General features: G+C 39.2%; 1 protein-coding gene across 1 annotated transcript in view; it reads left to right on the top strand.

The window, feature by feature from the left end:
* The window catches only part of Abcb5 (ATP binding cassette subfamily B member 5), a 112,543-nt gene extending 87,926 nt beyond the window's left edge, over positions 1-24,617 (top strand). The window contains exons 23-28 of the mRNA XM_078027807.1: positions 9,200-9,356; positions 12,718-12,915; positions 14,735-14,941; positions 21,797-21,943; positions 23,322-23,510; positions 24,561-24,617. Coding sequence (XP_077883933.1) covers positions 9,200-9,356; positions 12,718-12,915; positions 14,735-14,941; positions 21,797-21,943; positions 23,322-23,510; positions 24,561-24,617 — 955 coding nt within the window. The remainder of the gene's footprint in view (positions 1-9,199; positions 9,357-12,717; positions 12,916-14,734; positions 14,942-21,796; positions 21,944-23,321; positions 23,511-24,560) is intronic.
* The last annotated feature ends 309 nt before the right edge of the window (positions 24,618-24,926 follow it).

The raw sequence follows: 24,926 nt of genomic DNA, 5'->3' as shown, positions 1-24,926 counted from the left end.
AAAATATCTTAATGTGTCCCAAACAGAATTAAAATTCTTAAGCCACAAAACCAATGTCTTGATTCATTAAAATAGTGTCATGACTTTCAATTAAAGCTTGAAGAAAACAAAATTCCTTACCATGACCTAAAAGCCCCACATGATGGGGCTTCTGCCTTCCTTCCAACCTCATCTGTCACTGTCCCTTTTGTGAAATACATAGCAGCCCCACACTGTCCCTGAACTCTCCACCTCAGCATCTTTGCACTTTGCAGGCTCTTCTGTTTACCTGAACCATCACTCCCCAGGTCTGTGCCAGGCCTCTTTATTACCAAGCTTCCACTCTCACATCTGCTCCTCAGAGAGGCTTTCACTGATGAACCAAAGTGGTCCCTGTACCATTCCCTCCTCATCTTTCCCATTATTATGGTTTTTTAATAGCACATCACAATTTGAGATTGTCTTTTTTGCTTCTGTATTTCTTGTGGTCTTAGACTATCTTATTATTAAGGATATTTCCATAAATCACACAACAAGTGGTAGACACAGCACATATTAAATATTTATTAAATGAATAATGGAATCAGAAATAAAGGGAGAGGGCTGGGTATATAGCTCAGTGGCAGAGTACTTGCCTGGCATGCTTGAAGCCCTGGGTTTGATCCCCAGCAACAAAAATTAAAATAAGGAAAGTAGAAATATGCCTCCAGGATCAATCTGACACTGCTCCTATTTTTCACAGATTTAAACTATTTTTTTTCTTTCTGTATCCATACATATAACACCAGGTGTGTGAGCAGGAAGACTGATCCTACAGTTATTTACATAAAATTAAGATGTGTATAACTGGGAATCTCCTTCTTCTTACATTGAGATTTCTCTGTGTTAAAACTAAGCAGAGACTTTCTTAATTCAAAAGTGATATGACCTCAAAATCATGCCAATCACTTTCTTTATAAATTTGTTTATTTTGTAAATGATCCATAAAACTTATGCATATTAATGTTATAGAACATGTATTCTTTGCATAATGTTTAAATTAGGTTAAATATACTCATCTCCTCCAATATTTTCTATTCATTTATGGCAAAAAAATTCAAAATTCTTTCTTCTAGCTTTTTAAAATGTACAGCTCATTACTGTCACCCTAGTATGCAACAGCACAAAACTTCTTTCTCTAACTGTAACTCAGTACGCATTGTCCCATTGATCAATATTTCCCTGTCTCTCCCCATTCCCCACCTACTCCCCCATCCTCTAGTAATCAGGTTTGTCCCAGATAACCTGGTGATGTGTTTTCCAGAAAGAAACAGGAGAATACCTAGAACAAGTAGTCTGTCCCCACAATCCTCTCCCTGAGGCCAAGGTAGACCAGATGCATCCTCTACAGTGACTGGCCTTTGGTCAGGTGCTGTGTGATTCTACCTGGTTCTGGTCAGAGTCACCATGAGTGGACCAGCCCCAGCCATCTCTGGGCCAGCAGTGACACCAAGCTATGTCACATGTGACCTCATAGCCTACCAAGACCAGCATAACACTGGAGTGAAACCTGACTATTGCTGAGATGAACTAATGGCCCAAGCCTGCAGCAGCCAGTCACAGGTGATGGTGGCCAGAGCTGAAGTCCAGTGAACCAGTGCAGATGACTTCCCTGGCACTGGAGCTGTCTCAGACATTCTCTTCCTAGGTGGGCCTGGTAGTGGGGGCTGTTGGAATCTGCCCACTGCTATATTTTACCAGCCCAGCATTAAGTTTCTTGGCAAAGTTTTGTGGTCATACCCTGTTCTACCCCCAGTAAGTGGGATCTTTACCACTCTGTGCTGCCTGAGTTTGGGTAGTTTTGGTAAAGGCAGTCTCTTGGCCACCCAGGCTGAGACTAAGCTGGGTCATACCTGAATCTCATAGCCCTAAGGACATGCACAGTTTTAAAGGTGAAAGGACCACACCACAACTGGCAGTGATAAGGTCAAAATACAAGCCTGTCCCACAGAAGGGCAGGTGCCTGGCCACTGGGTACCAGGGAAATTCTAGAGCTTTGTCTATGAGGACAAACCTAGTGTTAGTCGTGCTGCCTGAGGTTAGGGAACAGGTGGTAGAGAGAGTCCCTTACCATCAAGGTTGACATTAAATTGGGTTGCACTGAGTCTTATGCTGCAGGACCCTATACATTCACAGGAGAGCAGGTATACCCCAGGGCCCACTCCAAGGCTGGAAATAATGCAGACCAAAACTCAAATCTTTCCCACCATTGCAAAGATCTGCCTAATGCCATGGTCAGTCTAGAGGCTCCATTGCTAAAGATCCCATAGGCAGGCTAGTCTAGAGCTGGCCTCCCTACAGGGCCTTCAATTTCTACTGGATACTTGGTCTCACCACAGTAGACCTGGCACTGGGCTCCAAGACAAAATCCTATGCTAGCTTTCATTCCCTGCCTCCCAGCGGATAGAATCCTGTGGCCCAGCCACCCAAGGCTGGAGGAGAATTGGTGACAGTCAGCACTTGGTCTATCAGTTGTAGCAGCTCAATCACACACATTCCCCTAGTGGTAGGGCCATGCTTGGCCTCGGGCAGTTGAGGGAGAGGTAATACAGTCAGCGCTATCCTTCCTGTTTTCTTCAATAGTATTTTCATTTTATTAGGTGGTCTCTCTCCTGATTTTCTTAGCTCTTGTGAAGTTAGTTTGGTACATGAGCTGTACAACTTGATATTTCTGTGGGAAGAGATCCTCTGGCAAGAGGATCTTAGCTACCATATTCCTCCACAGCCAATCTGTTTCATGCCAGCCAGCAAGGCCAAAGAGAATGTTTCCTGAAAGGGGACTCTCAAGACTCCAACCATTCCATTGCCCACAATAATCACTATTAATTAAACCTTTGTTTTTGATCAATATCAAGGATTTCTCATGCATTGCCTGCTTAATCCTTTAAACTACTCTATGAAATATAATTATTCCTACTTTGCAGGTAGGAAAAATTAAGACTTAACCAGTGCGCAGTGGCACATACTTGTAATCCCAGCAGCTTGGGAGGTTGAGACAAGAGAATTGCAAGTTCAAAGCCAATCTCAGCAACTGCGAGGCACTAAGTAACTCAATGAGACCCTGTTTCTAAATAAAATACAAAATAGGGCTGGAGATGTGGCTCAGTAGTCAAGTACCCGCCAACCCCCGGCACCAAAAAGAAAAATTAAGACTCAAGACTAAACTTGCTCAAAACCACATAATCAGCAACTAGCAAAGCACAAATTCAAGTTCATGCCAGTCTTTGTTTAGTATGTATTTACTATTACTATTACTAATGCTTAGCCAAATCTTAAAAGAATATATCCACACACACATAAAAATATTTTTTTCAGTAATCCTTTCTTAGTTTTACAAATATTTTAATATCCAGATCTGGGCTGATTCTTAACAGAAATGAAACAGATGGCTTTCTTAGATTATTCTGTAGCCCAGAAATATAGGAGAATAAAAAGGCCTCAATACAACGTGTCCCCCAATCAGCGCGCGCGTGCACGCGCACACACACACACACACACACACACACACACACATACACACACGCTGGCCTAGTATACTTCTTTTAATTAAATTCATTGAAAAGATCATCTTCTAAAGACATAAGCATTTTAGCTGTCAGAACATATGTAGGACAATTAACATAAGAATAATTATTCATGAATTATATCCCAAGGGAAGGAAGAAACAGGGAGTTGTCTGAGCTACAGCAGCTAGTATCGCTGTTTTTTTGTTTTGTTTTGTTTTGTTTTGTTAGTTTCATTCAAAAAGCCTTCAGAGTAACAATGCGCATACTATTATATTATGGACAAAAAAAGTTTCTCTGGGAAATAAGAGTATGGTACTGAGTATAATGGAATAGATGAGATTTTTCTTCAACACCAAATCTTTATTCTTCTTAGACACCTTATGACCTTTTCTATTATGAATGTACAAAAGCATCCTTTAGACATACTGCATTATATCTGGCCTAGAAGATTCTGTGACTTACAAATTCAGAATGAAATATAACTTCCTTTCTAATCAACTAATTGAATGGAAGAGGTTTACAAAAAAAAAAGTTCCATCCTACTAGAATTCTAGTAGGATTTTACATAATTCTTTGTAAGTAAAAATATCTTTGTGCCATTCTCCAAATAAATGGTTTCCCAACTCACGAATCAAGAAACCGGTAAAAAAAAAAAAAAAAAGAAAATGTGGATGCTTGGAACTCACACCACAAAGTCTGATTCACAGTTCTGACATAAGGCATTTAAGAAAACATCCAATATCATTCCAAGGCATAAGATCTGAGATTCACATTTAAAGAAATACGAATGAGCCATGTGTGACGGCACACACCTATAGTCTTAGCAGCTAAGGCAAGAGGATCCCAAGTTTGAAGCCAGCCTGAACAACCTAGGGAGACCCTGTCTCAGAACAAAAGAAAAGAGGCTGGGGATGTAGATTAGTGCTAGAACACTTGCCTAACATGCATGAGGCCCTGGATTTAATCTCCTATATTGTGGTACAGAAAAGTAAAAGGGGGAAGTCATATTTTAGTTTATTTTTAAAAATAAAGATTTTTCTCAATACACTATGAATGTATTTTCAAGGTTTATACCTACAGGTGTGGGATATACTATCTCTCTTTCAGAAATGACAGTGTACCTTAGAAAAGGGTGACACAGGGGCTGAAGTGGAGGCTCAGTGGTAGAGCACTTGCCTTGCATGTGGGTTCGATCCTCAGCATCACATATAAATAAATAAAATAAAGGCATTGTGTCCTTCCTTAACTTAAAAAAAAATGACACACACCAAAGTTTTAACATCAGAATCTCTTAATGTGCTCATAGTAGATTATCAGAACATCTGTTTAGAGAAAGATCCTCAAAAGAAAAAAAAAAGTCAACATGTATGTCTTAAGATAAAAGTGGTCTCTGTTTACCTTCATTATTGTACTTCTACAACAATCATTGTTGATTATTGTAGAAGTTTCTCTGAAATGAGCATTTATATAAGGTGATAACATTTTTAATCTACAGCCTTGAAGCCAGGGATTAGGCAATTAGAAAATCTCTTGTCTAGGTTCCTATATCCATGTGTGAAGCAAAACACATTACCTCTCCCTTTCTTAAACTGGCAACATTGGATTTGTTACTTTGCTATAAATGTATAATGTTTTGAAAATACAAAATACCTTTATTTTCTCCTGTTCCATTTTATATTGGTGCTATCAGGCAGGACTCTGACTTGCCTTTTGTAATGTAGTTCAGCAAGCACCGGTGCCCAGCGTAGGTTTCTGTAACTCTCCAAACCCTATTTGGTGGCCTTCCTCTACTTCTGTGAGTAAGAAGCTAAATACAGTAAACACATAGGAGAAAATCAAAACATGACAGTAGGTACAACAATAATAAAAGCCACGCCTTTGAAAACTACCTGAGAAGCAGAGACAGACAGCCCCTGTGTTTCTGGCCACTCCTCCTAAAATCTAAATGCAGTTCTTGAGAGGAAATAATATTGGAATTTTGTTATTAAGTGTGGTTATCAGTCAAAAGAGCAAACATAAGTGAGTTGACATCTTGAAATATTAAGGCATGGAAAGAAGAACTCTGGACCTCCACCACCATCTTTGCTCTTGTAGGCCATGTAGCATGAAAGAACTGTGCATGTCATCATCACTATTTGGAAAGCAGACGTAGTTAGCTAAAGCAAAGAAAATAGTAAAGGCTTCTTGCCCTATTCACTACCATGGCAGCCCAGCTCCCGCCTGACTGCTCCTCAGAGGTTTTCAGAAAGATAGAAGAACAAAATGGAGGCCAGATCCATCACCAAAGGGATCCAAGTAGAGAAACCAAAGGAGAATAGTTGTCTAGGGCCTGTGAAGATCCCAAGATGGGGACAACATGCCAGGAAAGGTCATTGGGTCAGCTTTTCACTGGAAGGAGCACTTAGTAGGAAGACACACAGCAAGGAGGCTTGTGTTCCAGCCTAAGACTGGCATGACTGAGGTCCTGGGCCAATTGCATAGTTTTTCTGAGCTGGAGTTTCCTTATTTGTTCAGTGATATGAGTTTTTGCTCTAATTATCTCCTGCGTGATCAAATGGTATCATGTATATAAAAATATCTCATAAGATCCAAAGTACCAGATAACCTCAGGGACTTATTTTTTTTCCACCCATCTCTTTTGGAAAGGACTTTCCACAGAAGAGGATCTCTGAGCTTGTATGGATGGAGGGGGAAAAAGAGAATGAGCATGGGAATCATTTACAGACCATTTCTGGGAGGAAAGATAGTCTGCCTTCCAATCCATGAGAGAAAAACTTACTGAGTGGCAACTTCAAAAGCTGTGACTTGATGGGCTATGTTAATATTTCTACTAAAGTGTGAGGGCTTATTTTGTAACAGAAGGTGTCTCATTGATTCTCATTCCATGAGAGGAATAATAAAGAAACTTACATTTGCTGAGCACTCATGTTCCAGGCTCTGTACTAAGCACTGTACATTATTTATGTATTTAAGTGTCTTAATAACTCTGTAACAACTTAATAAGATGTAGATATTCATATCATCTGTTTGCCAATATGAAAACAGAAGCGCGGAGAAGTACTCCCTAGGTCACACAGATAGTAAATGAACAGTGAAGATTGGATGTAATCTCAATGGTCTGGCTTCAGAGCCACTAAACTTTCTATTAGGATAAGTCACCAAAGGCCTACAAACTGGATATGGGGGTAGGGTTCAGGGAATACAAATCTATTGGAACTCATAACTATGCAGCTTATTCCTGGGTCAATTATGTTAAAATTAGGATTTTTCACTTCTATACTTATTTTTTATGTTGTTCCTATCCCAAGGATTTTTATAAAATTCCAGTTTTATCTTAACAGCAAAGATAGGTGACAGGATTTCACCCATGGCTCAGACAGTTTGAAAGGTTCAACATAGTGAGGATGAGTGACCACGCTCAAGTTAGAGAACCCGTATCACCAGGGAAGACAGGTGGAGCATCTGAAGATGCTGGGCTGCTCTTAACCAGACCTCTTACTTCTCTCAACCCTGTGCCAACCCAAAGGCTGTGATTCAGTGCCAGATAAGTATAAATTCTAGGTAATATTTCTTCTTCCATGATAAAATTAGCTTATGAAAGTTTCAAAAGTTAAATTTCAAGTTAATTCCTGTTTGACTTATTTACTTCAAGAGTTAGTTCAATGTGCAAATCATTTCTGAACTGTGGAATGTTTCTTAAAAACTTATTCATAGGTGTGAAGGGGACACATAAGAAATTATAGATTAATATTAAATGTATTATTAGTGACTTTAAAATATTTGCCAACCTGGTGAATTTGTCCTTGTTTTTATCCACAATGGGCAGAATGCCTGCAGGCCCACAGGGGCATGGAGAGCTGGCCTGTGCATTTCTCTGGGGGTGAGGTGGCTCTCAACTCAGATGCTCCAGGAGTTTAAGCCAGATTGGAAGACCCTGTTAAACTCTGTTATGGAGTTTGGTATTAGTTGCTGTATGATAAACATTTGTTGAGTGGGAAAGAATTTCAGTGTAGCTCACTCTACTTGGGTCTGTCTAGGTTAAGACAGGTTCTGTAGCAAACCAGGTTTCTAGCTGCATGGCTCTTGGCCTGCCTTTATACGGAGTCCATTTGGGAGAAAAGAGTGAAGATTAGTATTCCTGACTCAACCCCCAGATAGTCAATCCATCACCACACAGTTCACTCTCCCCCTCTAGGCTCCTCATGGCCTCCATAACATCAGCACCCACCCCTCTAGACCTCCCTCAGTACGTACATGATAAAGGCAATGGCAGGGCTTTTGCAGGTGCTGTCCCTTCTCTACTGAAACCTCTTCCCCATCCTTTGGGTCATTTACCTTCCACAGGCACAAGGGCTAGATTGAAGCCTCCACCCTCACAATTATGTATTTAGATGAATGAATAAATAAATAAATAAATAAATAAATAAATAAATAAAAAGATACTGTGTCCATCTACAACTAAAAAAATTTAAAAAAAAACTTTTTGAGTTACTTAACTTTGATGTTTACAACCAGGTATCAAGCATTTTGAATGGCATTTTGAGATCTAAACAATTTCTATAAATATTAGCACTAAAAATGCCTTACCATCATAGCATTATTGACTATAATAATTTTAGCTTCAGACATACTAGTAAACTGGTTGCTTTTATGTTTTATGCTGTGTTTGATCTTTGTAAAACCAACAAGATTCAGGATCTAAGGTCCAGGTTACCGAGAGATTACAACACCCAACCCTTGGTAGATACTGAGTGAGAAATTGAAAAGGGAGGAAAAATTCACTAAGGTATGTACACTGAAGGAGAAATTCACTAATAGCCCAGACATGTTTACCTTGCTGGAATCCAGCACAGCAAACAAGCAAGTGGGTTCAGTAATGTCCTTTTATTGTCTAATATTGAAATATTGCCAGTGAGTCTTGTCCAGCTTTAGCTGAATTATTCTTTTAGTAGTTTCTGGAATGCATTGTTTTTCATTCCAGATGTGTATTTTCATATCTAAAATGAAATAGAAAATATGAGGAAAATATTTAACTGTAGTCACATTATATGGCATAACTGAATATTCTGTATGCTTCCAAATATGACTTTCCTGCTTACCATTTTATAGTGAGCAAATTTTGAAATTGAGATCATCATCTATAGCAAACCTCCAACCTTTGATAAGATATATCTTAGGTTTTGATTGGGAGACCTAAGAAAGTACAACCCCCATGATTTGTTCTTTAAAAAGTGCAACATATCAGGCAGATAGTCATTTAGCTTCAGTGATCAGTTCTCACTACATGATATGCAAAACAAGAAAAAAACCTACATCATATCTACTGTGTCAACTCTCATCTCACAACTGGAGACATTCTTCCTTTTGTCAGTTGAATTCTCTGTCAAATCTCCAAGCAAGCAAGCCTTACATTAGGGTAGCTAAGAAGTTTTCCAATCAGTTGGGATCTTTGATCTGTGTCTCTAACCAGAAGAGACATTTTAAAATTACCCAAGCTGCAAAGGTTATTTTGGCATACCAAGCACATGGCAGAAAAAAAGATACCTGTTGGTCCTTTGGCATTCATGGTACTATGTAGTCATAGTACTGGAGTCCTGTGCCTGCTTTTTCCTTTGTTTTTGGAGTTCTATTGTCTTAAGATGGACCTAAGATTCAAATGCTTTATCTTTTGGCAGAGTTTTCACTGCAATTGCCTACGGAGCTATCGCCATGGGAGAGACACTTGTTTTGGCACCTGAATATTCCAAGGCCAAATCTGGGGCTGCTCATCTGTTTGCCTTGTTGGAAAAGAAACCAACCATAGACAGTCACAGCCAAAAAGGGAAAAAGCCAGTAAGCACAACTATGATTTTAAGTGTCTACTTATTATATGAAGGCACTTGTTAACTTTGCAAAAGATAGTTAACAGTAACTTAAGGAGTTAAAAGTTTGTGTAAAATAATTTTATCATGGGGCTGGGGATGTGGCTCAGGCGGTAGCGTCCTCACCTGGCATGCGTGCGGCCCGGGTTCGATCCTCAGCACCACATACAAACAAAGATGTTGTGTCCGCCGAAAACTAAAAAATAAATATTAAAAATTCTCTCTCTCTCTCTCTCTCTCTCTCTCTCTCTCTCTCTCTCTCTCTCTCTCTTCTTAAAAAAAACAATTTTATCATTACAAAGGGGGAAAGGAGTCTTGTCTTAGGTTTTTTTTTTAATCTACTACTAAAATATATTCTTGTGTTAAAAATAGGTGGTTTTAGTTTATTTGCCTAATGCCATGAGAATGTTCTTATTTAGACAGCAACAGTGTTAGTCTTGGATGAAGATTTGTATTAGACTTTATTCATTTTTTTTCCTCTAACAATATGTGCAAAGTAAATAGTGTCCTATTGTTTCAGGTTCCATGGGAAGTATACCTACAAACATAGGTGGACAAAAAAGGAACTAGCCAGGTGCAGTGGTGCACACCTATAATCCCAGCTACTCAGGAGGCCGAGGCAGGAGGTTTTCAAGTTCAAAGCCAGCCTGAGCAACTTAATGAGGGCCTACACAACTTATTAAAACCCTGCCTCAATTTTTTTTAAAAATTGTTAAAGGGCTGGGAACGTAGCTCAGTGGTAGTCCTCCTAAATTCAATCTCTGATTACCACCATCAAAAGAAAATAAAAGGAACCACTACACAAAAATTTAGCCAAAAACTCTAAATGTCTGTGAATATTAGAAGGGAGATAATAGAAACTTAAATAATTCTAAAATAAACCCACCAATAATAATCTTTTATGACAAATATTATTTCTTAAGAACTTTCTAGACATTTTAAATTCATAGATAGGAATTGCCAAGGAATAGCCAATTATAGATATATATTTAAAAGAAATTTTTCATTTAAACCTATCTCTCTCTAGAATTTTAATAGTAGATGTATTTGCAAGACACTTTTAAAACAATACAGTATCACTTAAATTACATAATTATCATAAGGAATGCCCATTGTTACTAAGAGAAATAAAAGAATCTTGAAATTCTAAAAAATAGAAAGTTCAAAGATAGACCACAGTTAAAATAAAATTTCATGCTTGTGTTTTGGAAAGTAAAGTACCCAGGAAGCTTTTTGTTTTTCAATCTTAGGATGTATATGTATAATAGTATTAAAACTCTTGTTTCTTTCTAAAATTACGATAGAGGAATTGAGTATCTCACAAATATATTTTATTATGGAACTGTATGCTTGGCATAGGATGTATACATTTTTCTTCTAAAGACTATAAAATTAACTTATTATCTTATTTAATCTTTTTTTCAACATGTAAATACTAAATATCATTTCCTCTGCTTTTCAAAATTAAAATCCAGTCAAACAAAACTAGAAAATATTGATAAGTGCTGAAGGTGAGTGATAGTCATCTGGAAGACCATTATATTCTTCTCTCTACTTTTATATATGATTGAAATTTAACATAACAAATACAATTTAAAATAGTAAGAATACATTTTTTTTTAATATTTATTTTTTAGTTGTAATTGGACATAATACTTTTATTTATTTATTTTTGTGTGGTGCTGAGGATCGAACCCAAGGCCTCACACTTGCTAGGCAAGCGCTCTAACGCTGAGCCACAACTGCAACCCCAGAATACATTCTTTAGAGTATTAAAGTCTAGGAGATTATAGAATGTCTCTGGATGCCTTTCCCAAAGGCATCAAAGCATACAGAGAAGCAATTGCACTCTATTTTTCTGAATTTATTTTTAACTTTTTTTGTAGATAATATTTGTATGTTGTACAGGCAAAATGGAAAACAGTGAACAAGCTAAAATTAAACTATATTACTCTGCACTTACATTTTGGCATATGTCATTCCAGATATTTTCATCTCCTGCTAGAACTCCTGATCATGTTAACTTTTCATTATATTGATAACCAGATAATATAATGTATATTTTGATGGTTCCCCTGCCTGGTACCGTATGCTGGACTCAGAATTTGCTAAACCTGACTGTTAAAGCTGATTGTAAGAATCCATGTGAAAGTCCAACTGTCACTACCACCCCAACACACCATATCCACATACACCTTCTTAGTTTATGTTTACACTAACAGCAAAAGTTTATAGTACTTAAAGTAGAATCAGGGAGGGGCATGCTGGGGATGTAGCTTAGAGGTATAGCTCTTGCTTTGCATGTGTAAAGGCCTAGGTTCAATCTTCAGCAACCCACCCACAAAAAGCAACTGGGTTCCGGAAGCATGGAGTTCAAAAGAACCCCAAATCTCATACACCAAAAATATAAAGGGAAAGTTAATGATCAGTTTACTGATAGTTCCAGAGATTAAGACATCCTTATTATACTTAATATTGGCTTACATACAAATTATCAATCACTAAAGAGATTGAAACATAGATAACTAAACTTTTAGGCAAGTGTCTCTGACTATTGATCAACTGAAAAGTGTCTCTGTCTAATGATCACCTGAAAATAAAGAGAGGGCTGAGGTTGTAGCTCAGTTGGTAGTTTGCCTTGCATGTGTGAGGCACTGGATTCGATCCTCAGCACCACATAAATACAAATTAAAAAAATAAAAATTATTTTTAAAAAAAGAAAATGAAGAGAAATTCAAAAATATTATATGTATTATATGTATGTAAATACAATCTACATATTGTAAAACCTAGCCCAATTTACAAAATAATACTTATAGTTTATGATGACCCAACTCTTTGGATTAGCAGTAAAGTTCTATAAAGCACACATCAAATGTAAAAAAAGATTATTTATTCAGAGCATCTGACCAAACAGCTAATCTGCAGAATGGATTGTTGTTTGAATAGCCAAACTGAAGGAAGCTAGTGCTTTTTAGAAGTTCAGTGAATTCCAGTGGTGAACAGTACAAGAAATATGGGCATAAAAATATAAACAAGGGCTAGGGATGTAGCTCAGTGGTAGAGTGCTTGCTTAGTATGCATGTGGCCTCAAGTTCAAACTCTTGCACTGCAAGAAAAAGAAACATTTATAACACCACACACACACACACACACACACACACACACACACACACACACACACGTGAAAGAAACCAGCATTTGTTTAGGAGGTCCACAGAGATGGATGTGATGTTTAAAATTTAAATGCACACTTTTCAGGAAATGCTTGGCCAATGTGCTACCATGTGTTAGAACCTTTCTAAGTCACCCTTCCAAAATTCCTTTCGTAGGACACATGCGAGGGGAACTTAGAGTTTCGAGAAGTCTCCTTCTTCTATCCATGTCGCCCAGATGTTTTCATCCTTCGCGGCTTATCCCTCAGCATTGAGAAAGGGAAGACAGTAGCATTCGTTGGGAGCAGTGGCTGTGGGAAAAGTACTTCTGTTCAACTTCTGCAGCGATTTTATGACCCTGTGAGAGGACAAGTGGTAAGACTGCGCTTAAATACGCCTAATCTGGGGCTTACCACTACTATTCTTAAACATTCACTTGGGCTTAAGCATCTTTACTAGTTTGGGTATGGCAAACAATGCAGAAGTTAAAAAATAATCATAAAATCTCTAGCCCAACAAGACTTAACTAAGAAAACAAAGCAAATCAATAACAGAAATGATGGTTAGGACTTTGAAGTTAAATACAATGACCTAAAGATTCTTCAAACCATTCTGGCAACAGAATTTTGGTCTTAAAAGTCATGGAATTCTTTTAGAATATGGGTGTGGAGAACAAGTCTCATGTCCACATCAAGCCTCTTTATTCTGCTCTGGTTTAAAACAGAGATAATAGTTTCCTTGACCTCCTTGGTCAGGCTTTGCTGTTCTTGCTGGCCATCCCCATCTCCCAGCCCTCAAATACTTAGGCAAGATTAAGGCTCATTTGAATCTGCATTTTTATATTGTAGGCCCTGATCTCAAAAAGATGGAACCTCTTCCTCCTATGAACACAAGGCTTACTTTTCTTACCTTGCACTTATCTTACTACACCTTATGTATGTTATATTCTAGATTTTCATGCCCTCTCTGCCACAACCACTACTTCTTCCTCTCTCTCTCTCTCTCTCTCTCTCTCTCTCTCTCTCTCTCTCTCACACACACACACACACACACACACACACACACACAGCTTCCTATCCTACCTCTCCCTCCTACAAAACACCATTCGGTCCTAAAGGCCACAGATGGTCATGTAACTCCTTACTCTCCTGCAGTGTAGTCTTTTTACCATCACAGATTCCCAAATTCCCAAAATGTAGTTTGCAAAATGTAGTTTTCCTAAAAGGACTCCTTCAAACCAGGTTATCAGTGACCTATTTGGACACAGTATAGCATACTCACTCCCTGAAACCCTCTAATGGTCTCCCACTGCAGTGAAAATACACAAGGGTCTAGCAGAGTAGTCAAAGTCTTTCATGATCTAGCCTCTGCCTCTCTCTCCCAGCTCCTTTACATCCCTCATGGTGGACTGTATGCCAATATGTTCTTTAAACACAGATGTGAGCCTTTCTTCTAGAATGTTCTCGCCCTAACTTCCTTGCTGGCTACTTCTTGTCATCATGTCCCAATTCTTCATCCTTTCCTGCTTCCCTTCATTTCCCCTGTCCACACCCTCTTCACAGCCTCAGTCCTGTCCTGTTACCTTGTCTTCCTGGCACTTTCTTTTTCTGAGCGTATTAAGTAATTTGTTCATGTGTGGTCGGTTGGTTGGTTGGTTGGTTCTGCCTCTCTGCTAGAATATGAGCTGTAGGAGGGCAAGAGCTTCAACTTACATGATTTCCCTGAAGAATCCCCATCACATAATAGGCATGTTATGATGATAGTATATATCCACGTGAACACACATGGCTATGTGCAGAATGGCACGTCTCTACAGGAGGACTGCTGAATCAGTCTACACCCGCTCTCTCACTGGACGTCAAAGGGGTCCTGTTGAGGTGGAGGAACACATAAGTCATTTTCCATCTGACTTCAGGACAGAGCACCAGGGTTTACTCCAGACCCCGGCATATCTCTGCAATATGTGGCCAATTCTAGAAATGTCAGGAAAGTTTGGAGTTGTCATTTCAGTGAGTTATGGGTTTGCTTCTTATACAGCATATGATTTATGAGCCTTCCAAGGTAATCTTATTCTTTGAAATAGCTTGAATTCCTACCTTTCTTGTTATGATTTGTATATGTTTGAATACGGTGAAACGTAACATGATACTGTTGTCAGAGCTTAACATGCCATTCTCCATTCTGCTTTTGGCAGCTATTTGATGGTATAGATGCAAAAGAGTTGAATGTACAGTGGCTCCGTTCCCAAATAGCTATCGTGTCTCAAGAGCCTGTGCTCTTCAACTGTAGCATCGCTGAGAACATCGCCTATGGTGATAACAGCCGCGTTGTATCATTAGATGAGATAAAAGAAGTTGCAAATGCAGCAAATATCCATTCTTTCATTGAAGGTCTCCCTGAGGTAAGAAAATAGCTCAGATTTTGAATTACCAAATTGCCAAGGAGGCCTACATAGTTATCAGGCTTTAGTGGTTGCTTTATGTAGTCCTTGAATTATACAACTTATTTATTGCCAGCATCTAACATAAAAGTTAGATTAAAAACACACAAAAAAGCAAAGCTTGAGATTTTCATATGACTATTTTTCCCAAGGCCTAAATATATTTATAGTCACAGAATTACCTTTCACATTTTGATTCTTCACCTTCTATCCACCTACACCCTGCCTTGTCCACACTGCCGTCACCCTCCTCTGGACCATAGCAGGACCTTTATACTCTGTCTTCCAATCTTGTTCCTTTCCTCTATAACTTTTCTTCTTTACAGCAATCAGAGGGATTTTTTGGGGGGTGGAACACCAGGGATTGAACCCAGGGGTCCTTAACCACTGAGCTACATCTCCAGCCAGGTTTTCTTTGATTTGTTCTATTTGTGTTGTTGTTTTTTTTAAGAGAGAGAGAATTTTTTTAATATTTATTTTTTAGTTTATGGCGGACACAACATCTTTGCCTGTATGTGGTGCTGAGGATTGAACCCGGGCCGCACACATGCCAGGAGAGCGCGTCACCGCTTGAGCCACATCCCCAGCCCAATATTTTATTTATTTATTTTTATGTGATGCTGAGGATTGAACCCAGGGCCTCACACGTGCTTGCGAGCACTCTACCGCTGAGCCACAACCCCAGCTTTTTTTTGAGACAGGGTTTTGTCAAGTTGCTCAGGGCCTAAGTTGCTGGGGATGGCTTTGAAATCACAACCCTCCTGCCTCAGCCTCCCTCCGGAACTGCTGAGATTTCAGGTGTGTGTCACCATGCCTGTCCAGAAGGATGCTTTAAAAGCATCAAATATATCATGTCCCAACCCAGCTTACAATTACCATGCAGCATCCCTTGGCATTTTTTTTTTAATTTTTTTTTTTTAAAGAGAGAGTGAGAGAGGAGAGAGAGAGAAAGAGAGAATTTTTTTTTTAATATTTATTTTTTAGTTCTTGGCGGACACAACATCTTTGTTGGTATGTGGTGCTGAGGATTGAACCCGGGCCGCACGCATGCCAGGCGAGCGCGCTACCGCTTGAGCCACATCCCCAGCCCTCCCTTGGTATTTATAAGGAAGCCCATGTGCCTTGTGTGGCTGGTGATGCCTCCATAGTCTGGCCCTGCTGCTGCCTCTCATCTCCAGCCTTCGCATCTGCTCAATCTGCTGCAGCCATGCTGGTCTCTTCTCTGTCTCATGAACACACCAGCTGGTCTCCTGCCTCAGGACATTTGCATTTGCTGTTTTTTCAGCCTAGACCTACCTTCTTCTGACCTTTTGCACAGCAGCTCCTTAACTTTCAGGAATCAGATTTGCAGATCCTTCCCTGGATACCCTATTTAAAATAGTCCCCTCTGCTCCTATCCCCTGTCACATTGTCTTCAGGGCACTTATCACATTACCTGGAGTGCGTTTTTACTTGTTTAGTGCCCCCCCCCCAACTACAGTATAAGATCCTTGCCTGCCATCTTTGTCACCTTGATCCCTTGAACTCTGCATTGACTCTGACAGCTGCCACAAAGTCTCAGAAAAGGAAAACCTTTTGGTTGACTGTAGAGAAGGCTTTGGTACAACAGGCACCAAAAGTGCACAGAGACAGGTCATCATAACTTCAAATGCTTATGAGATCTGAGCCTTTATATCTATATACACAAATAAAATAAAAATAGAAATACCTACTTCTAAGTAGAAATAAGTGCTTACAATGCCATTTCTAACAAAGTGTTTATCTAACACACCTTAAAAGGAAATAAGAGTTGAACAATCAGCAGATCAAACTATGAGTCTAGACCCCTGCTGTTTGGCAGAGGCTGATGGGCTCATAGCCTGACTTTCCTTTTGCTAGCCCTTCCCTCAGCCCCTCCTCTCCACCCTAAGTGAGCCGACCGCCAGAAACAGGCCACTGGTGATGCGACCTCTGAACTGTGGAACGGTTCCGCAGTACTAAACATTTTGGAATGATTCACATATTTTTCATCGATGGTGTAATCCCATGATGTCTTTCAGTGGCAATTCCCTTTGTAACCAAGGCACTTTGCATGGTTAATTGACAGTCAGATTGTTATCCACAGAACCCGGACAGTTCGATTTACGAACAGTGAAAGTGCTATACATTTTATATTTGCACCATTTGGCTTTTATTCTTAAATTGTTTATCTTTCATTCTTTTCATGGCCCTATTTCTCAAATTTACCTAAAGCTACACTCTGTAAAGATTTATTGTGCTAACTTTTTACAATAGACTTTGAAAACTAAGATGTTCTTTCCTTAAAAAGAATAGCTTATTTCCTCACTCTAGTTTACCTTTTTATCATTTTTTTCTCCCAAAGCATGTAGAACTGTGAGAAAATCTGATGCCAAAATAAAATCATTTAAAAATTTAAATCAGAGGATTTAGAAAAACTATGTGTTATGAAATGTAGGCTAGTGTTCTGCATAGGACAAGGCTGCCCTCTTATGTTGAGTTGGCTTCAGAGAAGGAAGAAGGGAAAGCAGCCATTCATTTACCCAGCACTTTTTGTGTGTATGTGTGGTGTTGGGGATTGAATCCGGAGCCTTGTGCATGCAAGGCAAGCACTCTACCAACAGAGCTACCGCCCTATCCCTACGTAGCACTTCTATAAACAAAGAACTAAGCTAAATTTTCACCATGATGCAGGAAGGATGGTGTAACCACTCTACAGATAAAGAAGTTCAAGTAAGTTCCCTGAAGTTGAACAGAAAGTCAGCATTTGGGCCTGGATTCTTTGTGATGTGCCGCAGTCTGGCTGGGCACAAAATCATGAGCCACTCAAGCAGGAACAAATTTTATTTTTGAAACTGTCGCCAATGCCCCATACGCTCCCAGGAAGATTGCCGACTGACACACGGGGTGTTCTCCCCACCCCCACAGGAAGCCCCTCCTCCAAAATTCCCTCCTACCGCACTTCCCCAACCAATGGGAACTCTCCAGGAGTCTCAGGCCGAGGTGGACAGCAGGAGTCCAATATCCATATGAATGCAAATCTTAACATAATCATATCATCTCAATGGCTAGCTGGCAACACCTTTCAACCAAAAATGCCATGCATCATATTACTTGGCTGTGGCTCTTAGCAGTGATGTACTGGAGGGAAGTAGAGAAATGACATTTATAGTGGTTCTAAGGTTTCAGAGGTGGGAACCCAGGTGCCCAGGGGCAGCCTGCCGGGATCAAATACAATGTAATAGAAGGGCTCTCCAGAATGACCAACACAGCTGGAAGCTTGTCAGGTATAACAAATACCAACTTGTTACAGCTCTGACCTAGGTATTTGGGGAAGAAAAATAAAAGTGAACTTTGTGCTGGGTGTGGTAGCGCACAACCGTAACCCCAGCAGGTCGGGAGGCTGAGACAGGAGCATCTCGAATTCAAAGCCAGCCTCAGCAATGGCAAGGTGCTTAGCAACTCAGTGAGACTGTGTCTCTAAATAAAATGCAAAATAGGGCTGGGGTTGTGGCTCAGTGGTTGAGTGCCCCTGAATTGAAACCCCAGTGCAAAAAAAAAAAGTCAACTTTGTGATTTGTTGCACTTCTTTCAGATACAATTAATTTCCTAAACCAAGTAAATGGAGCTTAGCATCCTTGCCAAATATAAGGCCACAGTTTCGAAAGGTTGATGGAAGAAGAAAGTCTTCACACATGGCACATAAAGGCACATCGATCTTGGGTTGGGATGTAGTCTAGTGATAGAATGCTTCCTAACATGCTGGCCCTGGTTCAATCCAAGTATTGGGGGGAAAAAAGATATTAATCTTAATCCTCTCTATCAGTTATTTAGCAAACTGAAGTGGTTACCACACTTCTGCTTTGTGAGGATTTATTTTACTTTTACTTTTACCTCAGACTCATGGATTGCTCTGCCATGTCCTGTTCACTCAAAATGTGTATTTCCTGCCTTCCCAACACTTACGCCTTTATTCACTCAACACATAGCTACTGAGCCTTATTCTTTGCAAACCATAATGAAACCATGTTTCATTCAGAGAAAATAACCAAGACCAATAAAATATAGTCCTGCATGGTTGAGATGAACCCAGATCAACACATAGACAGATTATCTTGATGCATGAAGACTGCAAGCAAACTAATGTCTGGGCTCAGAGGGCAGAAGGATCACCTCTGGCTGGAGGTTCAGAAGGGAACTTTAGAGACTTTAAAGGTGACCTGAATAGAACTTCTGTAGTCAAAGATATAGCAGGGCCTTCTCTATAATGACGCAATAGGCATGGTCGGAGCAAAAACATGGATACAGAAAATACTAAAGTATTCACAGAATAATAAGTGGTCAAACTAGGGAGTAGACTATATAGAGTGTAATATTTGATGAGCATGTTAAGGTACAGCTGGGCACTCCAATAGCAAGCAAGGAAATTTTAACCTTGAGAATCACTAAGTAGATGTTTGGAACTGGACACTGGAATTACTTTTCTAGCAGCAATGTAAATGATGATGTGAATGACAAAGAGACAGAAAGTTTGAGATATCAGTTAGGAGTTATTTACAGAATTTAAAGGATTGTAAAAGTGAAATTGCCAGGGCTTGGTTCAAGACTATGAAAAGTGAACAAAGAAATAGCTACTAGCTGGGGCAGCCTGCCGGGATCAAATACAATGTAATAGTGAGAGTACAAAGGAGGAAACCACATGAAGGAGTTTGCTGTGGACTGAGTCTTTAAGATTGAGTAGGAGTTCACCAGGCAAAGAGAGGCACAGCCATCCTTAGCAGAAAACAAACACACAGAAAATGTACCTGTGTAAAGTGTTGAAGGTGTTAGGGAGAAATTTTTAAATCACAGAACATAAGGAGAAGAGTCAAGAAGTGAGAAGGGACCAACACATGTGCAAGGACTAAATGTAAAGATCCTATGTGCCAAGCTAAAAAGCTTGGAATTCGTGTTATTGAAAAGAGGAAGCTACTAGACATTTTTAGAGAGGAAAATGACATGACCATATTTTGAAGACAAAAGAACTGGCTGTTGAGGGCTGGGAATATAGTTAGGTTGGTAGAGTGCTTTTCTTGCATGCACAAGGCCATGGGTTCAATCCCCAGCACCAGAAGAAGAACTGGCTGTTGAGACTTCTGTCTGCTCATCCAAAAGTCCAGAGGAAGGCAGGGACTGGCATTAAAACAGCAAGTCTTGGGCTGGGGATGTGGCTCAAGCGGTAGCGCGCTCACCTGGTATGCGCGCGACCCCGGTTCGATCCTCGGCACCACATACCAACAAAGATGTTGTGTCCGCCGAGAACTGAAAAATAAATATTAAAAATTCTCTCTCTCTCTCTCTCTCTCTCTCTCTCTCTCTCCTCTCTCACTCTCTCTTTAAAAAAAAATAGCAAGTCTGAATGCTGCTCAGGATTTCCTTACAACAGCCTTTCTGACAGGCATGCAGACACCCATCTTCTTACCCCAGTTCCAAATTTCTAAAGCTCTTAACTGCCTGCTGACAGTCCTGGAGAAGTCACAGAGGAGACAGCTAAAAGCTGTCCTCTGTAGAACATTCAATTCAGAAAAGAACTTTTACTGGGCTTTGGTCATTAGTTGCTATAAAGCAAGAAGCTGTGCACTTCAAATTGAAAAGTAGATTTCGAGGTGAAGTAGACATACTTGTTATAAGGTTCTATCACCAGTTCCCTTCTCCACACAACACCTGCAGACAGGCGGATGTGGGGGGAAAGGTGACTCACGTGAACCACACGTGAATCACGCTGCATCTTCTTGGAGACACTGCCTCGGGATTCACCTTTGGAAAGTTACACACTTGGATTTGCTTTCTCATTTCTCATTGAGCGCCTCCATTCACACGTTCTTGTCTGGGTACCAGTGGTAAATATTTCTTAGGCAACTGTCAGCAGCGAGAACCTGCTGACCCCAACTGAATGACCAATCATGATTTAGGGGACCACAATGGTTTCAGGATAGGAATGAAATTTCCCTGGCCCTTCCATGGTAAGAAAAACCAGAGAAAACGGGTAGTAGTAAGTAGGGGAACTATGAAAAAGCTGTGAAGTGCCCAATGTCATCCTGAGCACCTGGTGGCCTGAAAAGGTAAAGAGACTGTTTCAAGATGCGTAACAGATTTCCAGGAAGAGTGTCATATCCCCCTGAGAACTGCATCCTGGCATCGGAGGGAAATGCCCACAGAAATAATGCAGGAGCCAACATGAAGAAACCCTGTGATTCCCTTATTGTTTTTAAATACTTTGAATCATCCAGGCACAATGGCACACACATGTAATCACAGTGGCTCAGGAGGCTGAGACAGGAGGATTGCAAGTTCAAGACCAGCCTAAGCAACTTAGCAAGACCCTATCTCAAAATAAAAAACCCCAGAAGGCTGGAGATGTGTCTTAGTGGCTAAGTGCCCCTGGAGTACATCTCCATTTACCAAAATAAATAAATAAATACTTTGAATCATTTTGACCTGAAAGTAGAAGTTAATATAACTTATTAAAAAGCAGTTTGTGTGTACTGGGAACTTATTTTTGCCAATCATTTTTTTTATGCTTTAATTTGAAAAATTCCTATGTAGAAACATAATGGCAAAGTTCTGCTATTAAGGATCTGATTAGCTATGTAAATGAGATGATAGTGTTTACTAATCATTTAGTATTTATTTGCAACAAAACCCAAGAACAGATCTCAGCATTTGTTGGGACACCAATTTTTAAGAGCAGCAAAATTTGAAATATTTAGACCATTCTTGCCCACAGAGGCCATGCTGATTTAAATAACCAATCCTTCCTTTCTTAACTGCATGTAACAGAAATACAACACACAAGTTGGACTGAAAGGACTACAGCTTTCTGGAGGCCAGAAACAAAGACTAGCCATTGCAAGGGCTCTTCTCCGAAAACCAAAAATTTTATTGTTGGATGAGGCCACTTCAGCCCTTGATAATGAGAGTGAAAAGGTAACTTCCTCTTCCTTCATCTCAAACATTAACACCAAATATGAACATTGATATCACAGAAACACCAGGGACAGTTAAAAAAAAAAAAAAGGCCTGATTGTAATTCTAACTAAGATTTTGTTCTTTGCAAAAAGCTCAGTAGGTGGTAGGGATGTGGGAGAGAGCTGGGACAGATGGCATTTCATGTTCTGGAAAGGTTTTCTCACTAGAATTGTTCTCATTATCTGAACAATTTTTTGAAATATTTCTCCAATCAAGAAAAGAGTCCAAGAAAAAATTATTTTCTATTTTGTTACTACTCCAGTGATGCCAAACATATTAATAATCACATGAAATAAATATTCTGCACTATAGTAAGAGACCTGTTATTTTACTTTCTCCAGACAATTAGCTTGGTTGGAGGAGAAAACAAGGAAACAAAGGCAATATGACAATACACCTACACAGCAAACTCCTCCAGATAGCTAATTTTGCTATGTCCTTGTCCCCTGAATAATAGGCACTTACTTAGTAAATGAACATTGATTAGATGAATAGTTGTTAATATCTATCAAGTGTTTATTATGTGCAGTTATCTCAGTTCTCTCAACAACTTTATGAATTCACTTCTTTTGTTAGAAAGTCCATTTTCCAGATAGCACTTTAAAGTTGAGAAGAGTTAAGTGACTTCCCTATATTTTAATAGAGGGTATCTAAGAGCCCAGGCAGTTACGTCACACATGCTGGCTATTTATACATCATTATCATTTTTGATTCCCAAAGAATGTGTCATGCAAGAAGAAACAACTTTTGGAATCAAACATATATGCTTGTAATCCTGGATTCATTAGTTACAATCACTGTGACCCTGGTCAAGTGACCTAGAATCTTCAAACCACAGTTAACTTTTCTGAAAAATGAAAATACATGGACCTTACAGGTCATTGCAAGGATTCAATGAGATATCCAACATTGGAACATTTTATCATGTTCCAGGTATTGGTTTTCACCCTCCACTCCCATTTCTTCTACACAGTATTAGAATCTCAATCAGCTGAGAGAAAATGAGCTAAATGTGAGAGGTAGCTCTGCTGAGGTATGGAAACACTACTCCTGGCTTTGAGTTTAGAACCATTGACTCACATACATAGCCATTTCATTTTCATTCATCATCACACATATTTTGTCAACTGAAAGTCTTACTAAATGTACCTATCTATAATTCTTTGTTCTAGATTGCTATTGAGTATGGTGAAAATTGCACAAAGCAGAATAGTTCCTTTTGGGATAAGCAAATAAAACAAAGAACATTGTTAGGGGTTGCCTTAATTGATTTGACTTAGGCAAGCTCATTAACTTCTAGCTCAAACTGGTGATCACAGGTCACTGTCTCTTCCAGGTGGTTCAGAACGCCCTTGATAAAGCCCGGAGAGGGAGGACATGTCTAGTGGTGGCTCACAGACTCTCTACTATACAGAATGCAGATCTGATAGTGGTTCTGCACAATGGAAAAATAAAGGAATGGGGAACTCATCAGGAGCTCCTAAGAAATCGAGACATATACTTTAAATTAGTAAATGCACAGTCAGTGCATTGATGCTGTTGATTTGGCACTCTTTTGATCTTTTTGTAATGCAAAATAAATAAATAAAATTATATGTAGCCATTATTTGATGTGCTTTGACCTTTCGTTGTTGTTGTTGTTGTTGCATATATCAATAACTAGAATCATGCTACTCAAGTACAGACATGTTCTAAATTCACACATCTTCCCCTCAGATTTTTAAAAGGAAACAAAAATTTGCTAAATTCATACAATCGAGATAATGCCTGTATCCTTCACTTGATTTATACAAATGTTCTAGCCCATATGCATAAAGCAGTTTTCTGCAAAGTAAATCTATTTTTCCATCAAATTCTACTATAAAATTGGAAATATATTTTTTGGGGAAATCATCCAGTTTACTAGGTTGAAAGGTTGTAGAAAAGACAGTGAGATATAGTTCAACCTATGGAGTTGCTGGGGGAGTGTCTTTAATTTAGACTGCCAAGGATTTTGAGTCAACTACTTGGGAAGTTGAGATAAGAGGATCACTTCAGCCCAAGAATTTAAGGCCAGGCAAGACTCCAACAAGCTGGGCACAGAAACACAGGCCTGAAATTTCAGGTACCAGGGAGGCTGAAGCAGGAAGCTCACAAGTTCAAGGTCAGCCTCAGCAATATAGTGAGACCCTGTCTTAAAATAAAAAAGGGTTGGGGATGTGGTTCAGTGGGTAAGCATCTAGGATTTCAATCCCTGGTACCAAGAATGAAAAAAAAAAAGAAGAGAGAACACACATAAAGACTCAACCTTAAAATATATATATGGAACTGGGGATGTAGCTCAGTTGTTAGAGTGCTTGCCTCATACACACAAGGCCCTGTGTTCAATCCCCAGCACACACACAAAAAATAAAATAATATACATATAAAGAGAGGGGAGGAAGGAAAGAAGGCAATGAATGATACTTTAGCACATTTAAATATAAATTTTAAATTATTCATTAAAGCTCTTTTATATATAAGTATATATTAGGTTTATAACACACAACTTGGTATTAACTTAAGGGCTTTAATCAAAGTATGCCAGATTTTTTAGGGCACCAAATCAATAGACTTTAAGATGTGTTATCTTCTTATAGGGCCTTGGATATAGTAAATATTTAATAAATACTACGTGTATCAGTTTGAAAAGACAGAAAGCATAGCAGGTGTGTATTATTGACACTAAAATGACAAGCACATATTTACTAAAATGATGACCTAGTGGGTGATGACTTCTGCTTCAATAATAACATTTTCCCATCTCCTGTTACACATTCTCTCAGTCATTGGCAACCCATTCATTTATTTTTATTCAAGGTTACTTCAAGTCGATTGTCTTTCCATTCCAAGGGCAGATTTTTATTAAATTAATTCTTAACTAATTTTAGCCATCACCACTGAGCATAAGTTCATTTAATTA

This window comes from Ictidomys tridecemlineatus, chromosome 2 (assembly GCF_052094955.1).
Source record: "Ictidomys tridecemlineatus isolate mIctTri1 chromosome 2, mIctTri1.hap1, whole genome shotgun sequence".
Classification (NCBI taxonomy): domain Eukaryota; kingdom Metazoa; phylum Chordata; class Mammalia; order Rodentia; family Sciuridae; genus Ictidomys; species Ictidomys tridecemlineatus.
The sequence above is the reverse complement of the archived record's forward strand: the minus strand, read 5'-3'. Positions and strand labels throughout refer to the sequence as shown.